General features: G+C 34.7%; 1 protein-coding gene across 3 annotated transcripts in view; it reads right to left on the bottom strand.

The window, feature by feature from the left end:
• Rhp (GTP-Rho-binding protein rhophilin) overlaps positions 1 to 22,836 on the bottom strand; it is a 58,737-nt gene extending 35,901 nt beyond the window's left edge. For all 3 annotated transcript variants that reach the window (XM_013310274.1, XM_013310275.1, XM_013310276.1), the window contains exons 1-2: positions 22,681 to 22,836; positions 6,505 to 6,928 (exon numbers count right to left, since the gene is read on the bottom strand). In XM_013310274.1, coding sequence (XP_013165728.1) covers positions 6,505 to 6,612 — 108 coding nt within the window. In that variant the 5' untranslated portion in view covers positions 6,613 to 6,928; positions 22,681 to 22,836. The remainder of the gene's footprint in view (positions 1 to 6,504; positions 6,929 to 22,680) is intronic.
• Positions 22,837 to 25,722: the final 2,886 nt, after the last annotated feature.

The raw sequence follows: 25,722 nt of genomic DNA, 5'->3' as shown, positions 1-25,722 counted from the left end.
CTTTCATCCGAAAACATCATGATGCAACCTGCACATATCTGAGAAGAAATTCAAAGATATATTATATTATAATTAAATTAAAAGAAATGAAAAGAGCGTCGTTGAACACCTCGGTGTTCCCGCTGCTCGTTTGCCCACTTTATGTGTGAAGTCAACCCGCACTTGGCCAGCGTGGTTGACCATGGCCAAATTACCCTTAACTAAGGGTAGGCTTCGAGCCCCTCGGTGGGGACGTATAGTGAGCTTGACAATAACTTTGCTTTTATGATAGCTCACTAGCGCCCCTCTGTTAAAGTCACAAGCAATCACAAGATCCTTTTCGTTCTATAGTTGTCATGCTATTTTTTTCTTTTATGCCATTTTCTATATTCATGAAGGTCTTACATATTTTCTGACAGTATTAACCACTCAGATAACTTTGACTATAGTAAGTCATAGCAACAATGCTACGAGCCACATAGTTTTTTCTTTGACTCCACAGTCAAAGAATTACATCAGCTTTTCACTGAGGTTTGAATATCGAAGAGCGTTGCCATAAAAGCTATTCGCAAGTATCTTCATAAGTTTTCGTTGTTGTATGCGCGTTTTCACCGAAATGTATAACAAATTCCACGACTATACGAAACAATGGAGGGTCGGCAGAAATGTCAATGAAGTCAACATGTCAACTGCTGTGGGATCCGCTTTCACTCTATTGTCTGTGGTCAGAGTACGGAAATTAGCTTTTAAAATACGAGGAAAAAGCAATTTGTAACATTGTATGTATCAACTTAACAAACCAAACAATAATAATCTTATGACTATCTTACTAATATTATAAATGCGAATGTTTAGATGGATGTTTGTTAGAAGATATCTCTAGACTGGATGCATAGATCTTAATGAAATTTGTCATAGATGTAGAACATTGTCTGTAGGTAAACATAGACGTCACTTATTTTTAGCCGACTTCAAAAAGAAGGAGGTTATCAATTCGTCTGTATGTTCTTTATTTATGTGTATTACCGCGTAACTCCGCCTGGTGCTCCGATTTTGATATTTTTTTAATCGAAAGGTTTTGCTTGCAGGTGGGTCCCATTATATTTATTCATCTTTAAACTAGTAGTTTAGTAGATTTTGACTAAGTTGAAAATGCGTTACGAAAATTTAGGACTTCTTTGCTTTTTTTTAATCTCGCGGACACAAAGTCGTTGCCAAAAGTTAAAGGAATGAGTATTTAAATATTTTAGAAAGGTCTTGTGTAAATTGTTCTTATTGTACAGTCAGCGTCATATAGATCGTAACAGACAAGATATGCAAATATATAGCTACACCGAAAGTAATCAATTATATCGGTACAACAAAAGTCCTCAAATTAATAGATACATTCACCCTGCTCAAATACATCGGTACATACAATGTAAATTAATTAACAACTATTTATAAATTATCCAAGTCTTTGTTTAATTTTGTCCCAAATTGTGTAAGATAATTTCGTGTAATATACGTATTTAAACTTGTTTCGTGTTAAATTCGAATATTTTCATAAATATGCCTAAATAAATTAATAAATTTCTTAACACTTTTAAAGATTTCTACGTAAAAGTTATAATTATGTATAACATATATGTTAGCACGAAAATGTGTAATTATTACATTCCATTTTTAAATTTAATTTAAAAAGATTACATCAATTTTTGCACAATAATTTTTGTACCAGTATTTTTTTTATAAAAAAAAACTCAAGCCCTTTTTATTTTAATTCCGGTAAATCGTTTTATAAATTACGAAACAGAAAGTTGTCATGATGTATGCGTAAGAATTCTCTGCTAGTGATGTACTCGTCTCGGTAATATATCGACCTTATCGATAGATTTTATACAACAAAAACATACTAATATCCATCCATCGAAACATTCGCATTTATAATATTAGTTAGATATAGTGGAACAAAGTTCCTTTAGTTTTTTTTATATAATAGAAGGGGGCAAACGAGCAGCGGGAACACAGAGGTGTTTAACGACACCCATGGACATCAGCAATACCAGAGGAACCGCAGATGCGTTGCCGGCCTTTGAGATGGTGATAGACTCGCTTCTTGAAGGACCCCAAGTCGTAGCGGTTTGGAAATACCGCCGAGGACAGACCATACCACAACGCTGATGTGCGAGGCAGAAAGTTACGCGCAAACCGCACGGTTGTGGATTGCCAGTCATCGAGATGATGTGGATGGAACCTTGCAGTCTGTCGAGCAAACAAGTTACCAAAGTATTATGTTTTTCAATTTTTTTATTCCATAAAATTATTAGTATTAAGACTTGATAGTATTTTGTGATACCGTAAGACTTAGGATTAGGGCTATTTATGATCTGCAAAGTTTTATAAAAAGTTACACATTTATTAAACATGCAAAAACAAAGTTTGTATTTTACAAATGTTACATAAAATTTTATCGACATAACTAGCTATTCCGCGACTCCGTCAGCGCGTAATTTAAAAAAAAAACTTAATAAGCAGCCTATGTGTTCGTCTAAACTATTTTCTGCAAATCGGCTGCTGCTATCAGCTCGCCCGGTGAAATACCACGACCACACAGAAGACAGGCGTGAAGTGGAAGCAATTCCGCGTTTCGTCCGATGAGTGTGCGTCCCGGAGGCCTAATTTAGTCCTCTTTCCCTTCCCGCCCTTTTTCTTATAAGGAAAGGATGGGAAGTGGAAGTGGACTTTCCGGATGAGAGGATGCATAGAAGGGGAAAATATTTTCTATCTGTGTACCCTCTCCTCCGTCGATTAAAGGTAGGCAACGCATATGCATTTGCGTATGTCTATGGGCAACGGTCATTTCGATATTTCAGCGACTTCAGGTGACCCCTCGCTCGTTTGCCACCTTATGATATAAAAAAAATCCGCGGGATCATTGCAGCCGTTCCGGAGATACCTTCAAACAAACATCCATCTAAACATTCGCATTTATAATATTAGTTAGTACTCGTAAGATAATAAGAATAATGTAACGTACATCCCTATGTAGTTACAGGTTTGAAGTAAAAGTGAAATACGATGAAAAAGGCTTCCTAATGGTATGTATTAATTACTAGCGTAATACAGCACGCACTTTACTTGCTTAGGGATGTGAAAATCTTTACTTAAGATATAATAAAATAATTAAGTTATACGGATTATTTGTAAGGGCAATAGATTCTAGTTTATTTCATTTAAATATCAAGTTGAGTTAAATCATTCAAAATTTCGTGAGAAATTATACTAAAATGATATATAAAAACGACTAAACACTCACGTATATTCGTCCGGTGGCGGCACACACTAGTTTCGAGCCCATCGGGGGCCCTACATGAGAGTGAGTGGGACTGGTATTATTTCGCGGACGCGGCCCGTCACTCACTGCGCGCCTGCGCTCCTCAGATCTGAAGGTCCTGAAGAAGGGCCCCCGATGGGCTCGAAACTAGTGTGTTCCGCTACAGGACGAATATACGTGAGTGTTTAGCCGTGTTTATATATCAGTTTATCAAGTTGAGTTCTTTTTAAATAAATCAGTGGAACTTGGATAAGCGAGTAACCTATTTAAGTTATTGTTAGGTTTTAACAGACGCTCTTCATAAGCGAGAAACTCGGACTAAAGAGAAAAGAAATTCGCTGTCTCTTAGACTCTGATTTATCCAGGTCTGACTCCATAGGACACATCGAGAAAGAAATTTCACTCATGCCTTTAAAAAAACTAGCTGTCACCCGCGTCTCCGTCCGCGTGTAATTAAAAAATCTTAATTTAGTAGCCTATGTGTTCTTCCAGACTATTTTCTACATCTTTGTCAAATTTCATCAAGATCTATGAGCCGTTCCAGAGATATCTTAAAACAATAATGTATATAATTTCGCATTTATATTAGCTAAATTTAAGATTTTATTTTTATTTTTAATAATAATAATTTGATAGTAAGTTTAAAACAACCCTGTAGTTAATAAAAAAAGTTAAGGAGCGGCTTGAAAAGAGAGTTGTTTGTACTAATCGATCTAAAAATCTCCGCAACATGACCACTTTCCTTTCTTCTCGGAAGTTTTTGCAGTTTATGGCAACACAGGAAATATTTGGCAATACAACTTGTTACTAAGAAACTAGACGCTTAAAAATTGAAGACTGTGATTTAAATCTTATATATAAAAGAAAGTCGTGTTAGTTACACTATTTATAACTAAACGGCTTTAACGATACGCCTGAAAATTGGTGAGGAGATAGCTTAGAACCAGGAGACGGACAATTCGAATTTATGCCTTAAAGAGCTGCTTTTTGTTTAACTTATCTATATGTTAAGTTTTTTACATATCCATGCGGACGGAGTCGCGGGCGACAGCTAGTTAGTAATATTTCTATCGTTTATTATTTGTGGATAAATTATTCAGTTTATATGATTTATTAATGACTTCTGGTCTCGTGGAATGGTCTGAGAATCGACCAACAAATATTTTTAATCCCGTACGGACGGAGTCGCGGGCGACAGCTACTTTTATATAAAGACAAATGTAACAAAGGTGTGTTATTTTGCAATGGAAGCTCACTCTTATATTCATGTTTCAAGCGTTGGCGACTATGAGAATGTAAGGAATTTTAATGGTTATATAAATTAATTAATAAATTGAAAAGCTTGTAGGATTGTTTGTAGGCGAACAATGGTAGGAACAAAGATGTTTGGGAGTTTGGGCATTAAATTAACATGTAGACAGAAGTGTTGTTTTAGGAATGTAGAATTAATTAAAATGTATGAAGAAATAAATAATATTATAAATGCGAATGTTTAGATGGATGGATGAATGTTTCTAGAAGGTATCTCCATAACGATCCCATGGATTTCTGTATGGAAGAACACATAGGTTACTAATTAGGTTTTTTTTTATTTCGCGCAAACGGAGTTGCTGGCAACAGCTAGTTTGTGATATCTAGCTGTCATCATCATTCATCGGCTTAAAATATAAACTCCATTTATCACACTTAAATTCGACAAAATGGCGAAGTGATATTCGCATTTGTAGATTGCCTACCTTTGATCGACAGAAAAGGTGTCGCATAGAAAGAAAATATTTCCCCTTACCAGGCGTCGTCACCCCCAAATGCTGCTTTCCAGAACCCGACGAATAAAATTTGTCATCAAAATCTACACTAAATGCTTCTCAAATTTTGTAGAATTAGTATGAGATCAACGCTAAGCAAATGTTTAACCATGATACATGATTTCCATAGTAAATGTGGCAGTAAAATTATTTTTTAGGGCAAACCATGTTTTGCCTATACTAAAAAAAATCTAGACTACAAAGTTATATTTCGTTTCTCAGAGACGAGAGATACGATTGTTACAAAGTGTAAACAAAACATAAAGTGTGTCACACTCTGAGATCGGGTTTATCAACCTTTTGCGTATTGTCTCGGTAAACATTTCTACATCAACATTTATATTCACTATTAGCTGTCGCGACTCTGTCTGCGCGGTATTAAAAAAACATAATTAGTAGTCTATGTGTTCTTACAGACTATGTTCTACATCTGTTATAAATTTCAGCGAGTTCCGTTCAACCGTTCTGGAGATACCTTCAAAAAAACTTTAGGTTCCTTCAAGAAGCGAGCTTATCACTATCTCAAAGGCCGGCAACGCATCTGCGGTTCCTCTGGTATTGCTGATGTCCATGGGCGTCGTTGAACACCTCGGTGTTCACGCTGTTTGTTTGCCCCCTTCTGTTATAAAAAAAACATCTTTTTTTTCTGTGCATCCTCTCCTCCGTCGATTAAAGGTAGGCAACGTATATGCAATTGCGTATATCTATGGACAACGGTCATTTCGCTATTTAAGCGATTTCAGGTAGCCGCTCGTTTGCCACCTTATGATAAAAAAAAACATCCATCTAAACATTCGCATTTATAATATTAGTAAGATTAACCTAAGAATATGTATGAGTATATAATATTGATTAAAATATCGTTGATTTTAATATATGTAAAAATTTCCACTAAACAGGGCCTAGAATTAATATTTGTTACAGGTGCCTTTGTAGTCTTTGACAAGATCTGTCAATATTTTTAAAAGATTAATTGGTGCTTTTTTCGCCCGGTAGGGGCGCTGAACAAATAACCTTACTTTAGGAAATTGGTTAGCCGGATACAGGATGTTTAAAATAAATATAGTTATCGTAGAATAAAAATCTGCGAAACAGTTGGATCGATTTTAACGGATCTTTTTTTGGTTAAGTGCTTAATTTTTTTTTAAATAATACCGCTTTTAAGTAACTTGTATGTGCCAGTAATATATAAATTCCAAGTTTATTTACGTTACACATAAGTATTTGTTCTGGTACATCTGTCGAAGACAATTATAAATAGAATAACTGCTCAATATGTGAAATTCCAATGTCCAAATCAGGCTAGTCTGATTCTATGCAATTGGTTTTCATTGTGGTGTGTTGTTCAATGGAAATTCGTACTTAAAATCAAAAAGTTTGGAATAGCGCGTATTTTTAACTTACTCGTATAAATGGGTTCTTCTTTGGTAGATCATGATCCACTTCATCCCTGGACTCCTCCTCCTCTGCAGAGTTGACCCTCACGCAAGTCTTATGTATCTGCTCATCCATATTCCCAACACATTATACCACACACTGATATGCCACTTTCAATCTTATTTCCAAGACGATAAAACTCACATTCACTTATATCGAACACTGATTTTTTTAATTATAAATGGTTTTTGAATTGGACGATTAAAACCTCTTTTGTATTTCTACTTTTAGAACACACTTGAATTTACATTAATTTCTTTTTAAATTTCGAATGCGTTTATTTAAAATCTATTTTTAAAAGAGAACAATTAAAACCTCCTTTTGAATTTCGAATTCGTTTCGTTTTTAATATCACTTTATCGCGTGCCAGTTGTTTTCACGAACACTGCATCTGAAAGAAAAAAATGAAACATTAATGAAATAATGACAAATAGAACAATGAGTAATTTTAACAAATAATGATATCATTATAGTAAAGTGGATGTTTGTTCTTTGATAAAATGTATGATTAACAGTTTGGAGTGAGGAAGATACGTTAATTAAAGATTAAACTATAGAAAGGTGACCTAAATAATATAATCCACTTATTAGTGGGATATTTCCAGGCCTGTGTGTCTAGTTTTTTTTAATATTATGTCACTGTAATTATTAAAAAAGACAAATAACTATTAACCTACTAAAATCGCGTTGTTGAAAAATTATTGTATCAAATCGATAGATGGCGCTTTTCTTAATTTATTTCACGCGACAAAATTAATACGTTTTAATTGAAAAATATTTTACTTAGTTAGAATAGAATGCTAAGAATTTCCTTAAACACTTTCTTAACATACATTATGTAGATTAAAAAAAAGAAACGTATGAATGAAATGTACTTACAAACTTCACGGTATAATTGCTTGGCTAATACATAATCCCCTCGCCTTGAACCAGCGCGTACCGACCTCGTATATGTACCAATCAGAGCGTATAAGTTACCGTCACTTTGTGGAATCTGACATTGTTGTAATTGACCAATTTTTATAATGCACACTACGTTAATTTTGTTGGGAATCTTATTAATAATATAAAAGAGAAGGGCTGTTATCTTCCTGAAATTTGGCATAGGTGTAACAAAGAGTATGGAAGAACACATAGACTACTTACTATTTTTTTAGTTCCACACGGACGGAGTCGCGGACGACAGCTATGTATGTTAAATAAAGTACTAGATTCTTATCATAACAATATTAAGGTAATATTCTAGACATATTCTTTCGTACTGTATCATAGTAATAAAGACATATAGGCTTTTAGTCTTTTAATGAGAGTCTAGACTACTTTTTACTAACGTATTGAGTTCACTTTCCTTGTAAAAGTTTCTAGTTTGACGGTAACATGAATATCTATCACGGTCTAGTCATAAACTGTGACGAAAGACCGATGCGTTGTCTTGAATATTATTCCGTTATATGTCGGTATATTAATCTTTCTTACTAATATTATAAATGCAAATGTTTAGATCAGTCTTTCCCAAAGTGGGCGATAACGCTCCCCTTGTGGGCGCTGCAGGTTTCAAGTTGCGGGTTATAGTAAAAGTTTCGTTTAGAATTCTCCGTTAATATACATATATAGGTCACAATAATTAATTTAATTTGAAGTTATAGTGGTTTTTAAATATGTGAAAATATGGTGGAGCTAAAAAAATATTTATTCTCAAAGTGGGAAGTAGACAAACTAAGTTTGGGAACCACTGGTTTAGACGAATGGTTGTTTGTTAGAAGTGTTCAACGAATCTTGATGAAATTTGGCATAGATGTAGAACAGCTTGAAAGAACACATATGCTACAACTTAAGTCTGTTTTTAATTCCCTAAATACGTAATCGCGGGCGACAGTTAGTTTTATAATACATATATTACGTGCTCAAAGTCCGCGTTATCGCCCCAGCAAAATGCGTTGCGCAACTGCATTGTTAGCGTATCGGTTAACTCAGGTGTTTGTGTGTGTCGTATCAAACAACATAACACGGATGATTAAAAACAAATAAAATATACTTGTAATTTATGTAGTACACCTCGCTCGTAACTCCTCTCTGTCATGTCACTAGAATCTTGTCGTTTCAACTGAACTCCTAAATTATGTAAGCTAACATCATTCAACACATAGCAGACGCATCGTTATTTTTACTTATATTTTTTTATAATTATGATATAAGTTTAAAATATTATACTATCTGTTGCACGCGTTCTTCGTCCGCGCGGAATTAAAAAAAATAGTAGTCTATGTTTTTTTTTATATCATAAGGTGACAAACGAACGAGCGGCCACCTGATATCGCTGAAATAGCGAAGTGACCGTTGCCCATAGACATACGCATTTGTATATGCGTTGCCTAACTTTAATCGACGGAGAAGAGGATGCACAGAAAAAAAATATTTTCCCTTTCCATGCATCCTCTCATCCGGAAAGTCCACTTCGACTTCCCATCCTTTCCTTATAAGAAAAATGGTTGGAAGGGAAAGAGGACTAAAATAGGCCTCCGCGACGCACACTCATCAGACGAAACGCGGAATTGCTTCCACTTGACGCGTGTCTTCTGTGTGGTCGTGGTATTTCACCGGGCGAGCCGGGCCGATTCGTGCGAAGATGTTAAAGCGGGCTCTACCACTGTTAACTTCCTTCCAGACTATGTTTTACATCTGTGTCATATCATTAAGATCTGTTGAACTCTTCTAACAAACATCTATCCTTATATTCGCATTTACAAGGATTAAAAAGTAAAAAAAATATTATTTATAATTGTAACTTTACATGAGATTTCGTTCGTGTGGAATTAAAAAAAAATGAGTTGATAGTCAATGTGTTGTTCCTGACTCTTTATTTCAAATATCAAGATTCGTTCAGACTTTCTTGGATAACAAAGATCCATACATCCATCTAAACATTCGCATTTATAATATTAGTAAGATATAGGTGGGTAAATTAGTTAATGAATCATTGCTGGTTCAAGCGAAAAGTTTTTAATGATTTAAAATTATAATAAAAAGATTTATATCACGTGACTCACTTTTGAATTATAAACATGACTAACGTATTAAGGGGCTTTTCGCGTGACTAACTTCCCCGTCAAACCCTTAGCTAGGAATTTAATTGCCTATTTGATATGGGGTTCTCTTGTTATTAACCTGCGAACAAGCTTATCCAACATTGGTATAGTATTATATTTTGATATTATAAGGTGGGAAAGAAACAAGTGGCCAGTTTAATTCGCCGAAATAGCGAAGCAACCGCTGCCTATAGACATTCACAATTGCAGATGCGTTGCCCTTTTATTAAAGAAAGAGGGGATTCACAGAAAGAGGATATTTCTCCGTCTTATGTGTCTTTTCTGTCGTTCTTTTTCCGAGAAAAGGATGGTAAGAGAACGAGCATTAACATCTGGCCTCCGCCACGCACACTTATCGGCTAAAACCTGGGATTGTTTTGACTTGGTCTGTCTTCTGTCTGCTCGTGGTATTGCAATGGTCGAACTGACCCATTCTTATAAGAGATGTTGTTGCTACCGCTTACCAACTTACTTATTATTATCCTAGCTATCGCCCGCGACTCCGTCCCCTCGGAATTAAAAAAATAGTAGCCTATGTATCCTTCAAGGCTTTATTCTACATCTGTGCCTAATTTCAGCGAGATCTATACGACCTTTCTGAAGATACCTTCAAACATCCATCCATCCATATAAACATTCGCATTTATAATATTGGTAAGATAGTAAGAAGTAAGATATATTCATCTCTTTTATCTCTTGAAATAGTTGAGATAGCAACATGTTTCTATTCGTGTTTCGCCAGTGAAAACACGACATAACTATCATTATAATTATACAAGTCATAATGCGTGAAGACAATTTAGTTCCGTCCATATTTAACGTCGCCAAGGTTTGTGTCCAATGTTTGAACAAAGGTTGGCTTATTGGCTCATTTCATGGTCACACCAGATAAATACGTTGACAAACTATGTAAGTTTTCCATTGAATTTTCCTTGCCCTAGAATTGCTATTTCTTATTCTGTTTAAAACAACAGAGAATGTACGTATTGCCCTATAAATATAGCTACGACACTGTTCAGTTAAACACATGTTTTAACATGTGTTTAACCCGGAGGTCTAATTAAGTCCTCTTTTCCTTCCCACCCTTTTTCTTATGAGGAAGGGTTGGGAAATGGAAGTGGACTTTCCGGATAAGAGGATGCATGGAACGGGAAGATATTTTCTTTCTGTTCATCCCCTCCTCCGTCGATTAAAGGTAGGCAACGCATATGTAATTGCGTATTTCTATGGGCAACGGTCACTTCGCTATTTCAGCGATTTCAGGTGGCTGCTCGCTCGTTTGCCACCTTAAAAAAAAAAAAATTTTGAACGCCGGTGAAGCATATTATGGATGACAAAGTGGTTATATGTTTTATTAGAGTAGATTAATATTGTATTATATTACAACACTAGTTTTGGTAAAACTATTTAATTATTTATTGGCTTCACGTGGTTGAAAAAGAAGAAGAAATAAAGGGAAGAGGATTCGATATCGTCTAGCAAATACTCATCAGACGAAACGCGGAAATACTTTTACTTGATGCCTGTATTCTGTATGTTATTTCAGAGAATGTACAAGCTATCGCCCGCGACTCTGTTCGCGCGTTATTATTATAAAAAAATATAATAAATAGCCTATGTGTTCTTCCAAAATATGTTTTACATGTATGCCAAATTATAGCGAGATCCATACAGCCGTTCTGGATACCTTTAAACAAACATCCATCCATCCATCCAATCATTCGCATTTATAATATTAGTAAGAAGTAAGATAGTAAGTTGTAAATACAACATATTTTATTTATGTATGTATTTAGGTAGGTTCTTTAATTGTATTAACTTCATCCTGTTAACAGCTTATTGGGTAGTCACAGTTAAGGCTCAAAGAACAAATAATTATCATGAAGCTAATTGGCTTACAACTAAGTTATGTTTAGCTACATATCTTTCTAAAGCCTATTGAACGACAGGTGGGCAATTTACCCAACTGACTAAAAAAAATTATTAACGCATGTTTTTTTTGCGTTTGTAAGTCTGTTTACTGTGACCTTCAGTAGCTTAATTCAACTGATTCTGATGAGTCGGATGTCATATTCTTCTCGACGCTGTCATAAGGGTAAAGTACGATAATTTTTATTAATTATTCTAAGGTTCCGTTCAGACTGAGCGGAGAGCAGAGCAAATTTTTATCGCAAAATAAAATTGGTTTAATTTTATTGTTCACGTTTTATCTTCGCTCAGTCTGTACGGATCCTAATGCTGTTATTCTTTCTATAGAAAACGAGAAGGTTAAACTTTAGTCGTACTATGATTACCAGCATTACAGTTATCTTTTACCTTGTACCTAATGTCAGTTAAATTAGCATTATTTCCATTAACTGGTTAATTTAGTATTATAATAGTTATATAGAAATGGGAATAACATTGTTTTCTATGATTTGATTGTCTTTAATTAAACGACATTTCGTCTCTGTTTTTTATAAGTACAATGAAAGGGATGACTATATGTTTCGTTGTGTTTATTGTATTCGTCTGTGCGGGATTAAAAAAACTTTATTACTAGCCAATGTGTTCTTCCAGACTATGTTCTATATTTATGCCAAATTTTAGATCCATCCATCTAAACATTCGCATTTATAATATAACTAGCCGTCGCCCGCAACTCCGTCCGCGTAGATTTTAAAACAACGTAATTAGTAGCCAAAGTTTTCTTCCAGACTATCTTCTACGTCTATGCCAAATTTCAGCGAGATCCATCCATCCATTCTGGAGATATCTTCAAACAAACATCCATCCATCTAAACATTCCCATTTATAATATTAGTAAGATGTAAAATTGGAAACGGTTTACACAATTCCAAGTTGTAAGAGTGAAATTCAGGAATAAGTATTGTTTTCTTCAAGTTTTATTGAACGCTCATGTCGTATAACTGTATGACCACAGTTAGGTGCGAGCGAGACAGGAGACTTGTACATAAGTGTGAGCGAGATGGAGCATCGATCAATTTGTTCACGGGTAACTAGAGTGTGAAGAAAGCTAGGGTTGACAGAAACTTTTTAATTTACAAAAATGTCGATATCGATTTTTTTTTCGATAATTCAGTTTATTTTAAAGCGATAAGTGAACTGTAACGATTATGAAAAAACATGTTAACTTAACTAAAGAATGTATGTTATAATATCGCAAAATACTTTAAATCTTTCATTAAAAAAAATAAAGAAAACTTATTATACATTAGTCCCATAAAATGTAGGAAACTTAAAATGTATTAAAAACAAATATTTAACCCCCTAATATATTTATGAGGGTTTAAAAAAAACTTTTTCTGACTTTATATTTTAGTGGCAACCCTACTTGATAGTGCTTGATGACGCATCGTACGCACACATGAATACACACACATACAAACACTTCCTGCATTGCTATGTCATCCTTGTATGGCTTGGTCAAGGGGACGCCATTGACCCTTTAAAGCTAAATAATTATTAAAAAAAAAACACCATGAATTATTAATATTCCAATTGCAATTCGTTGCTTTTTCGGACTTTTAATACATTGCTTTTGCCTTTTATGGTTACAGTATAAAAATATGTTGATTTTATCACAAATACTTTATTTATAAATATACTAGCCGTCGCCCGCGACTCCGTCCGCGTGGACATATAATAAAACTTAATTAGAGAGACAATGGCTTAGAGCCAGGAGACGGACATAGGATACTATTTCTTCATTTTTTTTTCGAATTTATGCCTTGAAGAGCTTTTTATTTAACTTGCTAATATTATAAATGCGAATGTTTAGATGGATGTGATGTGGATGGATGGGTGTTTGAAGATATCTCTAGAACATCTGAACAGATCTCGATTAAATTTGGCATACTTGTAGAACATAGTCTGAAAGAAGCCTTATCCTGATCTGAAGAAGCCCATGTGGGACTACTATGTATGCCCATAGACTTAAGCAATTGCATATGCGTTGCATACTTTTAATCGACGGAGGAGAGGATGCACAGAAAGAAAATATTTTTTTTTTCCATGGATCCTCTCATCCGGAAAGTCCACTTCCACTTGCCATCCTTTCCTTATAAGAAAAAGGGTGGAAAGGAAAAGAGGAACAATTAGGCCTCCGGGACGCATATTCATCAGACGAAGGCCTGTCTTCTGTGTGGTCGTGGTATTTCACCGGGCGAGCCGGGCCAATTTTTGCGAAGATGTTAAAGCGGGCTCTACCACTGTTAAAATTTAAAACTGTATTTAGTTTTATGTTATTTCTATCCGACCTAGTTTAAATATCTCTGTTGTGTAAAAGCACATCAAAGAATTTAGCCGGCTTACATCAATTACGTGAACATGTGAAATAACACAACCTCCTTTCCCATAATAAGTAACTAACAATGAGGTTCACAATCCGAGAAATTTATATACTTTTCGAGGAATGTGGAAAGTTAGATTTCTTTATATACGTTAATATATAATCTTAGTTTAATGTGGAATGATAACACAGAGATGATATCAAATATTTAATTATCTTTTACGAATCTTACTAATATAAATGCGAATGTTTAGATGGATGTTTGTTTCAAGTTATCTCCAGAACGGCTGAACGGATCTCGATGAAATTTGGCATATACATAGAAAATAGATGGAGTTGCGATCGACACGTAGTTGTACAATATACAGCGTGTCCCAAAATTCAACGATAAAACGGTAATGGTGTATAGCCAGATCGATAACTACACGGGGATATTTTTTCTTGTATTATATTTTATCATTGAATTTCAGGACACGCTGTATATGTACGTGTAGACTATATTAGATCTAGAATAAGTAAAATAATACTGGTTTGATCGTGTTTTATTTTAATTCCGAAAGCAACTTTAAGATTATACTAGAAATAAATACATTTATGATTTTAATTCAAATGTAAGCTTTAATATATTAGTTTAAAATTTAGTTGAATAATGTAACTAAAAGATTTTATTAACCGAGTTATTTATAACAATGGTTAACGCGTAAATCAATAACTGATAACTAACTACGTGGGTGATTATTGGAATTTTCCATACTCTGTAACCTATAGCTAAGTGGTTTATAGTTAATCTACGCTATAAATAAAATTGGTATCATTAGGTACGTACATCCCCACTGAGAAGCTCAAAGCTAACCCTAAGTTAGGGGTAGTTTGAATTCCGAACCTGCATTGCACGGTGCCGTCTCTGAGGAGCGCCTACGGGCGCAGCGCCCCATTAGGGGCGCATTGAGGAGCCCTATTTTCGGGCTGGTCAGTGGGGCGTCGCGGTGGTAAGTTAACACGATCCCGTGGCGTCCCACATATGGCTATAGGGAACAGAGGGGTTTAATGGGTATGCTCGCATTCGGGGAGAGAATCCCACATAACTACCGTGCCTTCCCCGAGGCACGGAGTATGCCTAAAGCATTCCCCTCTGTAAAAAAAGAGTGGGTATTTAACCACGCAGCATGTGCTATTTAGTTCGTATATTTTGTCAACATGATGTACAGTCAGCGTCATATAGATCGTCACAGACAAGATATGCAAATATATAGGTACATCAAAAGTAATCAATTATATCGGTACAACAAAAGTCCTCAAAATAATAGATACATTCACCCTGCTCAAAAACATCGGTACATACACAGCGTCAAATATATGAGTACATGCAAGATGCTCATAAATATCGTAGCATCCACAGCGTCATAAGTAACGAAGCAGTCAAGGTGCTCAAAAATATCGGTACATTTGACAAAATTGAACTCTATCTCTATATACTTGTGATACAATTTGGAATAAACTACTTCTGTTACATTCATTTGACACTTCGTATTAACATTATAGGTTGTCCGGAAAGTTCGTTCTGATTTTCGATATAAAGCTTACAATAGACTGTAGCTGAAGTGGATTCATTTTCGGATTTCCACCATTATCAAACGTCACAAAATTTCTATATTGTGAATAATTTCATTTCAATGGTTGAGATAAAAACTAATTTTTAAAATTTTATCCAATAATAAAAGACGTTTTAGGTATAGAGTCGTACCAATATAATTTAAAACCATTTCCAAAAAATTAAGAGGACAGGGTTTCAATTTTCCTTATAAAGCGGCACGAACTTACTGGGCAACCCAATATTTTTTTTCTCCTGTCATAACGCTTAAATATATTATAAAAGTTTGTCACGCCGAATATGACAGATACGTATTAACTAATATCAAATTTTGCCTTGTCACAATATATACTAGTTTGGCGCAGTATTCTAGTATGTTTGCCGTAATATGTAAGTTTACCGGTTCGAATCTCAGGCTACTTTTTTTTCATTTTATCAATCACGTGGTTATTTTTTCATAACCAGTAAAAATTTGGTAATGTAAAATTTTGCTCGACAATTTTTTTTTATAATTTTCGCTGTCGGGTAGAAAGAAATTTAAATAAAGTTAACAACAATTAAGTCAGACCATCGTGGTTGAAGTGAGTGGGCGGAGCGTGGATTGTCTTTGCGGGTTTTAAGAATGGTACGCGCGGAAACTATACGTACAAGTGTTATCTACATATGTGTGCGCGCCCACGCACACTGGAATGTTTATTGCAATCGACCAAAAATTTGATGTAGTTTGGATATTGACATTCAGATTTTTTTTCTTTGTTTCTTAAATATAATCAGTATCAGTAAAAGGTAAAAGTAAAAGTGTTATTTTTACCGGTACAAGTTTAACAAACATGAGTAATAAACAAATTACATGTCAATAGCATCACTTTATCTCCTTCATTTTTGTTTGAAATAGAAAAGTACTTTAGCGTTCAAACTCATTAGTCCAAGGCAATATCAAAAAGTACCTAATAACTACGGCGATAGAGTTTAATTACATGTGCTTCGATATTAAAATTAAAAAGTTTAAATATCAAAAAAAAATAGTTGCTTGGGATTTGAACCGCCGAACTTACGTACCAACGGCGGCGAACGGTAAGGCCATGAGACCAAACTAGCATATATGATGACAAACTTAAATTTGATGTTGGTTTTATCTACGTAATATCTGTCATCCGCGTCGAACACTTTTAGTAAATTTTGAAAAATGGTTTGATGCAAAGTGTCAAATGAATGTAACAGAAGTAGTTTATTCCAAATTGTATCACAAGTATATAGAGATAGAGTTCAATTTTGTCAAATGTACCGATATTTTTGAGCACCTTGACTGCTTCGTTACTTATGACGCTGTGGATGCTACGATATTTATGAGCATCTTGCATGTACTCATATATTTGACGCTGTGTATGTACCGATGTTTTTGAGCAGGGTGAATGTATCTATTATTTTGAGGACTTTTGTTGTACCGATATAATTGATTACTTTTGATGTACCTATATATTTGCATATCTTGTCTGTGACGATCTATATGACGCTGACTGTACTTAAGTTTTGTTAGAAAGAAAATCCGACACTGCCGGTGTACTCAACACTAGTCTTACTAAAATGTCGACGTTTATGTCCCCTCACTATTCATTCTAACACTTGACTTTGTAACGAAAGCACGTCATTCGTGCTAAAGGATTCAAATTAATAATGTCTAAAAGTTGGTTATAACGAAAATAATATTTTTAAAATCATCTAAAATAAATGAAATTTTATTTAAATATCTTCACTATATTATTTTCCTTTTAAAAATATACTAACGTTTTAGAAATGTTATTAATGGGTTCCTTATCTATCTCTTGTCCGAGACTCCTAATGTGCGGAATTAAAAAAAACATAATTAGTAGCCTATGTGTTCTTCCAGACTATGTTCTATTTGTATGCCAAATTTTATCGAGATCCATTCAGCCGTCAAACCTTCAAACATCCATCCATCTAAACATTTGTATTTATCTTCTTCTATATATGTATATAAAAGAAAGTCGTATTAGTTACACTATTTATAACTCAAGAACGGCTTTACTGATATGGCAAAAAATTGGCGAGGAGGTAGCTTAGAGCCAGGAGACGGACATAGGACACTATTTATTTATTTTTTTTCGAATTTATGCCTTGAAGAGCCGCTTTTTATTTAACTTACTAATATTATTAATGCGAATGTTTACATAGATGTGATGTGGATGGATGGATGGGTGGGCTATACTAATTAAGTTTTTTATATATCCACGCGGACAAAGTCGCGGGAGACAGCTAGTTTATAATAATAGTAAGATTAATGAGTTTAATGTCATTGACAAAACACGAAATAACAATATGTTAAACGGTGATTTTAGTCTCAGAAACCAACGGTTAGTGTTCAGTTTTGTCTAGTCTAGGCTTCCTACGGTTATACCTAAGTCGATGTAGTTGTGTTTCTCACACGTATCATAACAGTACCTGTCAGAGAGTAAAATTACAAACATTGTAGATAATAAGAGGCATCCGATGTTTTTTTTTTAATGTTTGCGGAAATGGACGATTTACTGCACGGGTGTTCGCAAGTCAAGGTTAAATATCTGCCATAACTAAAGTTATTACTAACTGTTGCTATAAATGTACAGTCAGCTACATATATATCTTACTAATATTATAAATGCGAAAGTTTACACGGATGGATGTTTGTTTGAAGGTACTTGAAGCATTTTGATGAAATTTGGCACACATGAAGAACATAGTCTGGAAGTACACATAGGCTTATTAAGTTTTTTTTTTAATTCCGCGTGGACGGAGTCGCGGGCGACAGCTAGTTGGCTTTATAAGTTTGATTATAGGACCAGAGTATTAAATTTTTATACTATGACCAATAAATATGATAGTCTGTTTTGACGAATAAAGATTTATGTTATGGAAAAAATTTAATTTGAAAATAACGATGATATTCGAATTTGAATTATACTTCTTTGTTATTAAAGTTTAAATTACATTGTTACGTTACGTATGGTCGCGGTTGAAGGATCAGTGGTGACCTCTGTGTGACCTTGAAGTGAGGAAAAACTTTGATGTTTCCGGCGGACTCGGTGCGTAATTTTCTTGCGAATGTCTTCAGATTTGATTAGCGTTTTTATTTAAAGATTATAAGGATAATTAAAAAGTATATAAAGGTGCGTTTCCATGGCGCGTTATTGTGCTAACGTCCATCATGAGCCATGGATACGCCCATTTAAATCGCTCCTTCTCAACAGAGCATTAATCTATCACCACAGATCCAATAAATTTAAACACATTCCATGCTAATACAATTTTATCTTATAATAATGAACTTGCCAGGAGAGTTTGTGGCACTGAATGTGTTCATCATCAGTTCACTATACCACCGAGGGGCTAGGAGCCTACCCTAAGTTAAGGGTGATTAGGCCATAGTCAACCACGCTGGCCAAGTGCGGGTTGGTTGACTTCACACATATCTTTGAATTTCTTCTCAGATATGTGCAGGTTGCATCACGATGTTTTCCTTCAACGTAAGAACGTCGGGTAAATGTACATATGTAAATCGGAAATCGAAAAACACATTGGTACCTGGCGGGATTGGAACCCAGGACCTGTTGTTTTATTTGTTTACTAATCAATACTTTCAGTGTGTGAATGTGTTAAAAGGTTTAACTTTATTGACTAGTAAACAAATTAAACGAAACTAGAACAGTTGGCAGTACCAACATAAATTTTTAAATAATACAAATGTAATTTTATACATATTAAGTAAGCAAATGTTGTTATTGCTAAAACATATCGCTTAGTATATAATAGTGAAATATGAACCTTATAAAGTAGTGTCGGTGGCTCAGGGGTTAAAGCACTTGATTTGTAATCTGCATGTCCTGGGTTCGAATCCCGCCACGTACCAATGTGTTATTCGATTTACATATGTACATTTATCCGACGTTCTTACGTTAAAGGAAGACATCGTAATGCCTACACATATCTGAGAAGAAATTCAATAAGTGTGAAGTCAACCCGCACTGTGCTTGACTATGGCCTAGTCACCTAACTTAGGGTAGGCTCCGAGCTCCTCAGTGGGGATGTATAGTGAGCTGATGATTCATCAAATAAAAGAACTAACTATCCAGCAAATGCTTCGTAAACAATTGAATGTTTTAATTAGATTTGAACTCACGACTAGAGCGCCATCAACCGGCCATTATGTAATAAACTCGTGCCTTGAATCCAATATAACTTAAGTACTGATAGCTTAAACTGCACACGTGTAGCATTAAGGAGAATTTCCACTGAACTTCTCAAACACATTTTCATTCAAACCAATAAAGACCAATAGGTGTGGAACTGTAAACTTTTGGTTATGTTATTATTTTAACATAGCTATATAACACTAGCTACTTCCTGAGACTTCGTTCGCGCAGAGTTAAAAATCTAGTAATAGATAAAGCTTATATTATCCTGGGATAGTGTAGAATTGCTTCAGTGCTTTCGGAGCCTTTAAAATGCAAACAAACATTAAACATTTCCCCTTTGTCTTACTTCTTACTAATATTATAAATGCGAAAGGATGGACGGTTGGGGGATCGCTAGTAATATTATAAATGCGAATGTTTAGATGGATGTTTGTTTGAAGTTGTATCTTCAGAAAAGCTGAACGGTTCTCGATGAAATTTGGCATACGTATAGAACATAATGTGGAAGAAGACATAGACTATTAATTTTGTTTTTTTAATTCCGATGTTTATTAGAAGTTATCTCCAGAACTGTTGCATGGATCTCGAACATAGTCTGGAAGAACCCATGGGGTACAGGTGGGAGTATTTTTTTAATTCACGCGGACGGTAACAAATATCCTGAAGATGTATATAGAGGTGAATATTTCGTTAATAAAAAACATTTGCATCTCTGCGTTTACATTGCATCTGATTAGCGACTTGCTAATAGTTTGCACATCCGACAAAGGTAGGCGAAGCATTGACATGTTTTTGAACGTTTCCACTGATACAATCAACATTAAATCTCATTCTTATGTCAACACAGATACTATTTTTTTTTGTTATATTATAAGGTGGTAAACGAACAAGCAGCTTACAGGGGACTAGACAAAGTGCATTCGCTCCGAAGCTATTCCATAAAGAACTTCATAAATGTATAAAATTGACAACAACTTTCTTCTTCTATACATTTTTGATTTCGTTATGGAATCACGCTGGATTCGCTGAAATAGCGAAGCATTGCTCATAGACATCTGCAGATGCGTTGCCTACTTTTAGTCTATGGAGGAAGCGACGCGTAGAATAGAGACGTTCTTCTACCTAATGTACTTCCTAAGAAAAGATTAGAAACGGAACGTAAACTAAAATAAGGTCCCAGGCTTATTGGGCTGTAACACAATTTTTTTTATAACAGAAATGGGCAAACGAACGGCGAGAACACCGAGGTGTTCAACGACGCCCATAGACATCAGCAATACCAGACACTATTAAACAATATTGTATTTTTTTTATATCACAAGGTGGCAAACGAGCGAGCGGCCACTGAAATCGCTGAAATAGCGAAGTGACCGTCGCCCATAGACATACGCAATTGCATATGCGTTGCCAACCTTTAATCGACGGAGAAGAGGATGCACAGAAAGAAAATATTTTCCCTTTCCATGCATCCTCTCATCCGGAAAGTCCTCTTCCACTTCCCATCCTTTCCTTATAAGAAATATGACGGGAAGGGAAAGAGGACTAATTTTGGCCTCCGGGACGCACACTCATCAGACGAAACGCGGACTTGCTTCCACTTCACGCCTGTCTTCTGTGTGGTCGTGATATTTCACCGGGCGAGCCGGGCCTATTCGTGAGAAGATGTTAAAGCGGGCTCTACCACTGTAAAATACAAGTGTTTCTTAATCGAAACACATGCTAAACAACAGTGGAAACTGACGTTAAATATAATAAAGATATAAATAATTCAATCATTCATATAAAAACTCATTCCTAATTAACTCTGTGGCAGCCACGTGTGAAACTAAGCAACATAATTATCTTTAAAGTATTGTAAATAACCTTGGAAATAATTTATAACGTATTTATTATGTTAATGCACTTTTTGCACGTCTAATGTTTTCGAGTGAACATTCGCAGTGTCGTATTTAAGATTCCATCTTTATATGACGTATTGTAACTGCATACATGTATTGGGCTAAATTCTATACTGTTAGGATGATAAACCATAGTCAACGCTCGCATAGAGGCGCCTAGGCTCGCCCGGTGAAATACCACGACCACACAGAAGACAGGCGTGAAGTGGAAGATATTCCGCGTTTCGTCTAAAGAGTGTGCGTACCGGATGCCTGATTTAGTCCTCTTTCCCTTCCCACCCTTTTTCTCATAAGGAAAGGATGGGAAGTGGAAGTGGATTTTCTGCATGAGAGGATGCATGGAAGGGGAAAATGTATTCATTCTGTGCATCCTCTCCTCCATCGATTAAAGGTCGGCAACGCATATGCAATTGCGTATGTCTATGGGCAACGGTCACTTCGCTATTTCAGCGATATCAGGTGGCCGCTCGCTCGTTTGCCACCTTATGATATATAAAAAAAAAGAGTTAGTTTTCACACATATCTTTGAATTTCTTCTCAGATATGTGCACCATCACGATATATTCCTTCACCGTAAGAACATCGTATAAATGTACATAAAAAATTCTAAAAAATATATTAATTTCATACGATAAGTTTTAATTAATTCCAAGTTATGTTCAAATTATTTAAGGGTCATGTTATTTGACCTAAGAATTCGGTTTTACGAACCGGTAACATGCCTATAAAATAACGGATCAAGACAACACAGCAGGATATCATACAAACATTTTCAATAATTAACAATCTATATGTAATAAAGGTAGGCAGAGATAGGAATGACCATGGCACACCTATTTTGTTTCTACTGATCTATTCTTACATGCTCAATGTTTATTTGGCAATTTTAATAAAGATTCTACTCTTTTAACTCTTGAAAAAAATATATAAATTCTTTACTAAAGTATGAAAAACATAATTTTATCTAAACGTCCTTTAACTTATATATTAGGTAGAAACACACTAAAATCTATAAAACGAAATACGCAGGTAGATTGGCATAATTGCGTTACAAATGTCTGTATAATGAAAAAAACAATTAACCCACCTTAAAGGCTTATCATTAAACACAACACAATCACTTAACCACTGCACTAAATACAGAACTTTATTTTTTTGAGTCGTAAAAATGGCGCGCTTAATACACGTGACACACGTCTGAACAACAGCGCTGCGCGCGCTCAACTGACGATCTGTGATGGGTTACGGTCACAAAACTTAATTACCTGTATGTAGTACCTAGTATTGACTGGGAACTGATTGATTAAATTACTCTGAGTACCCATTGTCGAAACACACGTAGAATTTTTTTATTGTCCTCAGGATTTTCGAAGAGAGATAATATGTTTCTCTATGTTGGCAGCAATTTTGGCTACAGTGAACAATTTTTTGCCCGCCTTTTTGGTCATTTTGACTATTTTCATTTTAATGAAATTACATCGAACTAGCTTTCTTCGCCCTCGAAATTGTTCGCGCGGAATTATAGAAAAAACTTAATTAGTAGCCTATGTGTTCTTCGGTAGGTTCTTAGGTTCGTTCTAGGCTATGGTCTACAAAGGTGACACATCCATGATCCATACAGCCGTGCTGAAGATATCTTCTAACAAACATCCATCCATCCAAACATTCGCATGTATAATATTAGTAAGATTATATTAAGTTGTTTTTAAAATCTCTTCCAGGAGTAATATCGAGAAGAATTACAAATGTACTGCGAACAAATTCCCGCCAAATGTCTCCATTTTGAATCTATTTTCCCGCCATATTTCTTATTGCTTATTGAATACGAGTTTATCTTGAGGCATACATTGTTGGAATTATCGTTTTTGTGATCGTCAGAGCGCATGTAGGTCGGTATGTAGAAAATGTGTTGATAAAAACTTACGACTAGTTTACATCGTTTCTTCAAGTTTTATAGTTACTAATTAAGTGCATATTATGAAGCTACGACTTATTTGGTTCATGTTTTTGTGCAAATTCCGATGAATTGACGATGTTTGAAAAAGGAAAATAATGTATAAACAATTTTTTTTTATGTAAACATTAATTTTATAGACAAAGGGATCTTTGGAATCTCGAAATTATAATTAAAATTTTTGATTTTTGACAATGTAATTTGACGCGATCCGCGTATTGTTAACATTGCTATATTAATTTTAAAGGCGTTTGTTTTTCTAATATATTTAATTATACGATAAACCTATTAAATAAAACAAGTTGTTAATATTTAAATCGTTGTTTATTTTTTTAAGGACAGAATAATTATTAATATGTACTGTAAAATTTATACATAATTTTGACATGTATTTATGTGGGAGATATGCGTCTGATATGCTAGAATATATTAACAACTCTATTCATATATTTTGTCAAATAAAGGTGCGCCCACATTACACTGGGGTTAGTTAAAATCCATTCGCTACGAAGCGAATTCTAACGAACTTCAAAAATGTATGGAACTAACTGTCATTGTCAGTTCTTTAAAGTTCATTATGGAATTGCTTCGGAGCGAATGCACTTTGTCTAACCCCACTGATTAATATAATTTCGCGATTGCATTGATGTACACAGGCTTAACTTGTAAGCACCTTTATTAAAATATATTTCTAGAGCTGTTTGTTAGTATTAGGGGGCGTACGTAAATTACGTGAGGTGCTTAAGGGGGGAGGGGGTCGAGTCAGATCTCATCTAATCTTACGTTGGAGATAGTAATCTCGGCAAATATCACGCAATTTTTTTTCTGATTGAAACATAAAAAACAAAAGCACGATGCGGTTTTTTTTTCTTTTACAATAACAATCCAACGCGTTAATATAACTCATTTTGAAAAATCTTGGTGTGAATGAGTGTGAGGAAGGGGGGGAGGGGATTGAATAAAATCTCACGACATCTCACCAGTTGGGAGGGAGGAGCAGAGAATTAAAAATAAGACCTCACATAATTTAAGGACGTCCCCTTATGTAATAATTTTTATGCGTCTATATATTTGTGCGTCGTATAACAGAGCATTTGAAACATGTAAACTACAGATTTCCTAAAGAATAAACAGAATTATATTATTAATAATATAATATTTAATTATTAAAACTACTTAATTAATGAAATGGACTATTTATTATTCTATATCTTTGGCGAAGCAAGATTATTTACAAATGTTAAACTATGATATAAAATAAAGTATTAAAAAAAAAACGAATAATTCACTAAAATATGTTATTAAAAGGAGTCCCTTTAGGCAAGGTCCCGAAGATACTGGCAGCGTTCCCCCTCTGTACAGCTAAACTAATTCTTTGACCGAGATAGCTGCCAGCTCTTCGGTCCCCTGTGATGTAAAATGAGAAATAATGTTACATTTTATATGATATATAATTAAGTTGAGCGTCGGTGGTCCAGAGGTCAAGCACTTGACTTGCAATCTGCAGTTCCTGGGTTCGAATCCCGCCATGTACCAATGTGTTTTTCGATTTCCGATTTACATATGTACATTTATCCGACGTTCTTACGGTGAAGGAAAACATCGTGATGCTGCACATATCTGAGAATAAATTCAAAGATATGTGTGAAGTCAACCAACCCGCACTTGGCCAGCGTGGTTGACTATGGCCTAGTTACGCCTAACTTAGGGTAGGCTCCGAGCCCCTCAGTGGGGACGTATAGTGATGATGATAACGATGATATAATTAACTTATAATATATTAAATGTTCTTATTAAATACATATATATATTAACATCAAATCCATATATTTAAATTTATTAATATTAAGGACGTAAAAGTAATCTAATGAAGGTATATTGAAGTTGAAAATATAGTTAAAATGTACAATTTCAGAATATTACTCTTGAATTATGTTTTTTATTTTTATAATATTATTTTCTCCAATTTTTTTTAAACGGATAAACTAGTCTTGACAGGTTTGTGGTCATGCATTTGATATCTTTGGTTATTTAAATTTTAACTAGAAAGTTAAAGAATAAGTCTTCAATTTTGTATTTAATTTCATATTAAAGTTTAACACAATATTCAAAATTTAACGATTATATTATTTAAATGCAAGAAAAACATATCAAAATAAGTCTTAAGTAAGTTCT

The sequence above is a fragment of the Papilio xuthus genome, unplaced genomic scaffold (genome assembly GCF_000836235.2).
Source record: "Papilio xuthus unplaced genomic scaffold, Pxut_1.1 DF827756.1, whole genome shotgun sequence".
NCBI lineage: Eukaryota > Metazoa > Arthropoda > Insecta > Lepidoptera > Papilionidae > Papilio > Papilio xuthus.
The sequence above is the reverse complement of the archived record's forward strand: the minus strand, read 5'-3'. Positions and strand labels throughout refer to the sequence as shown.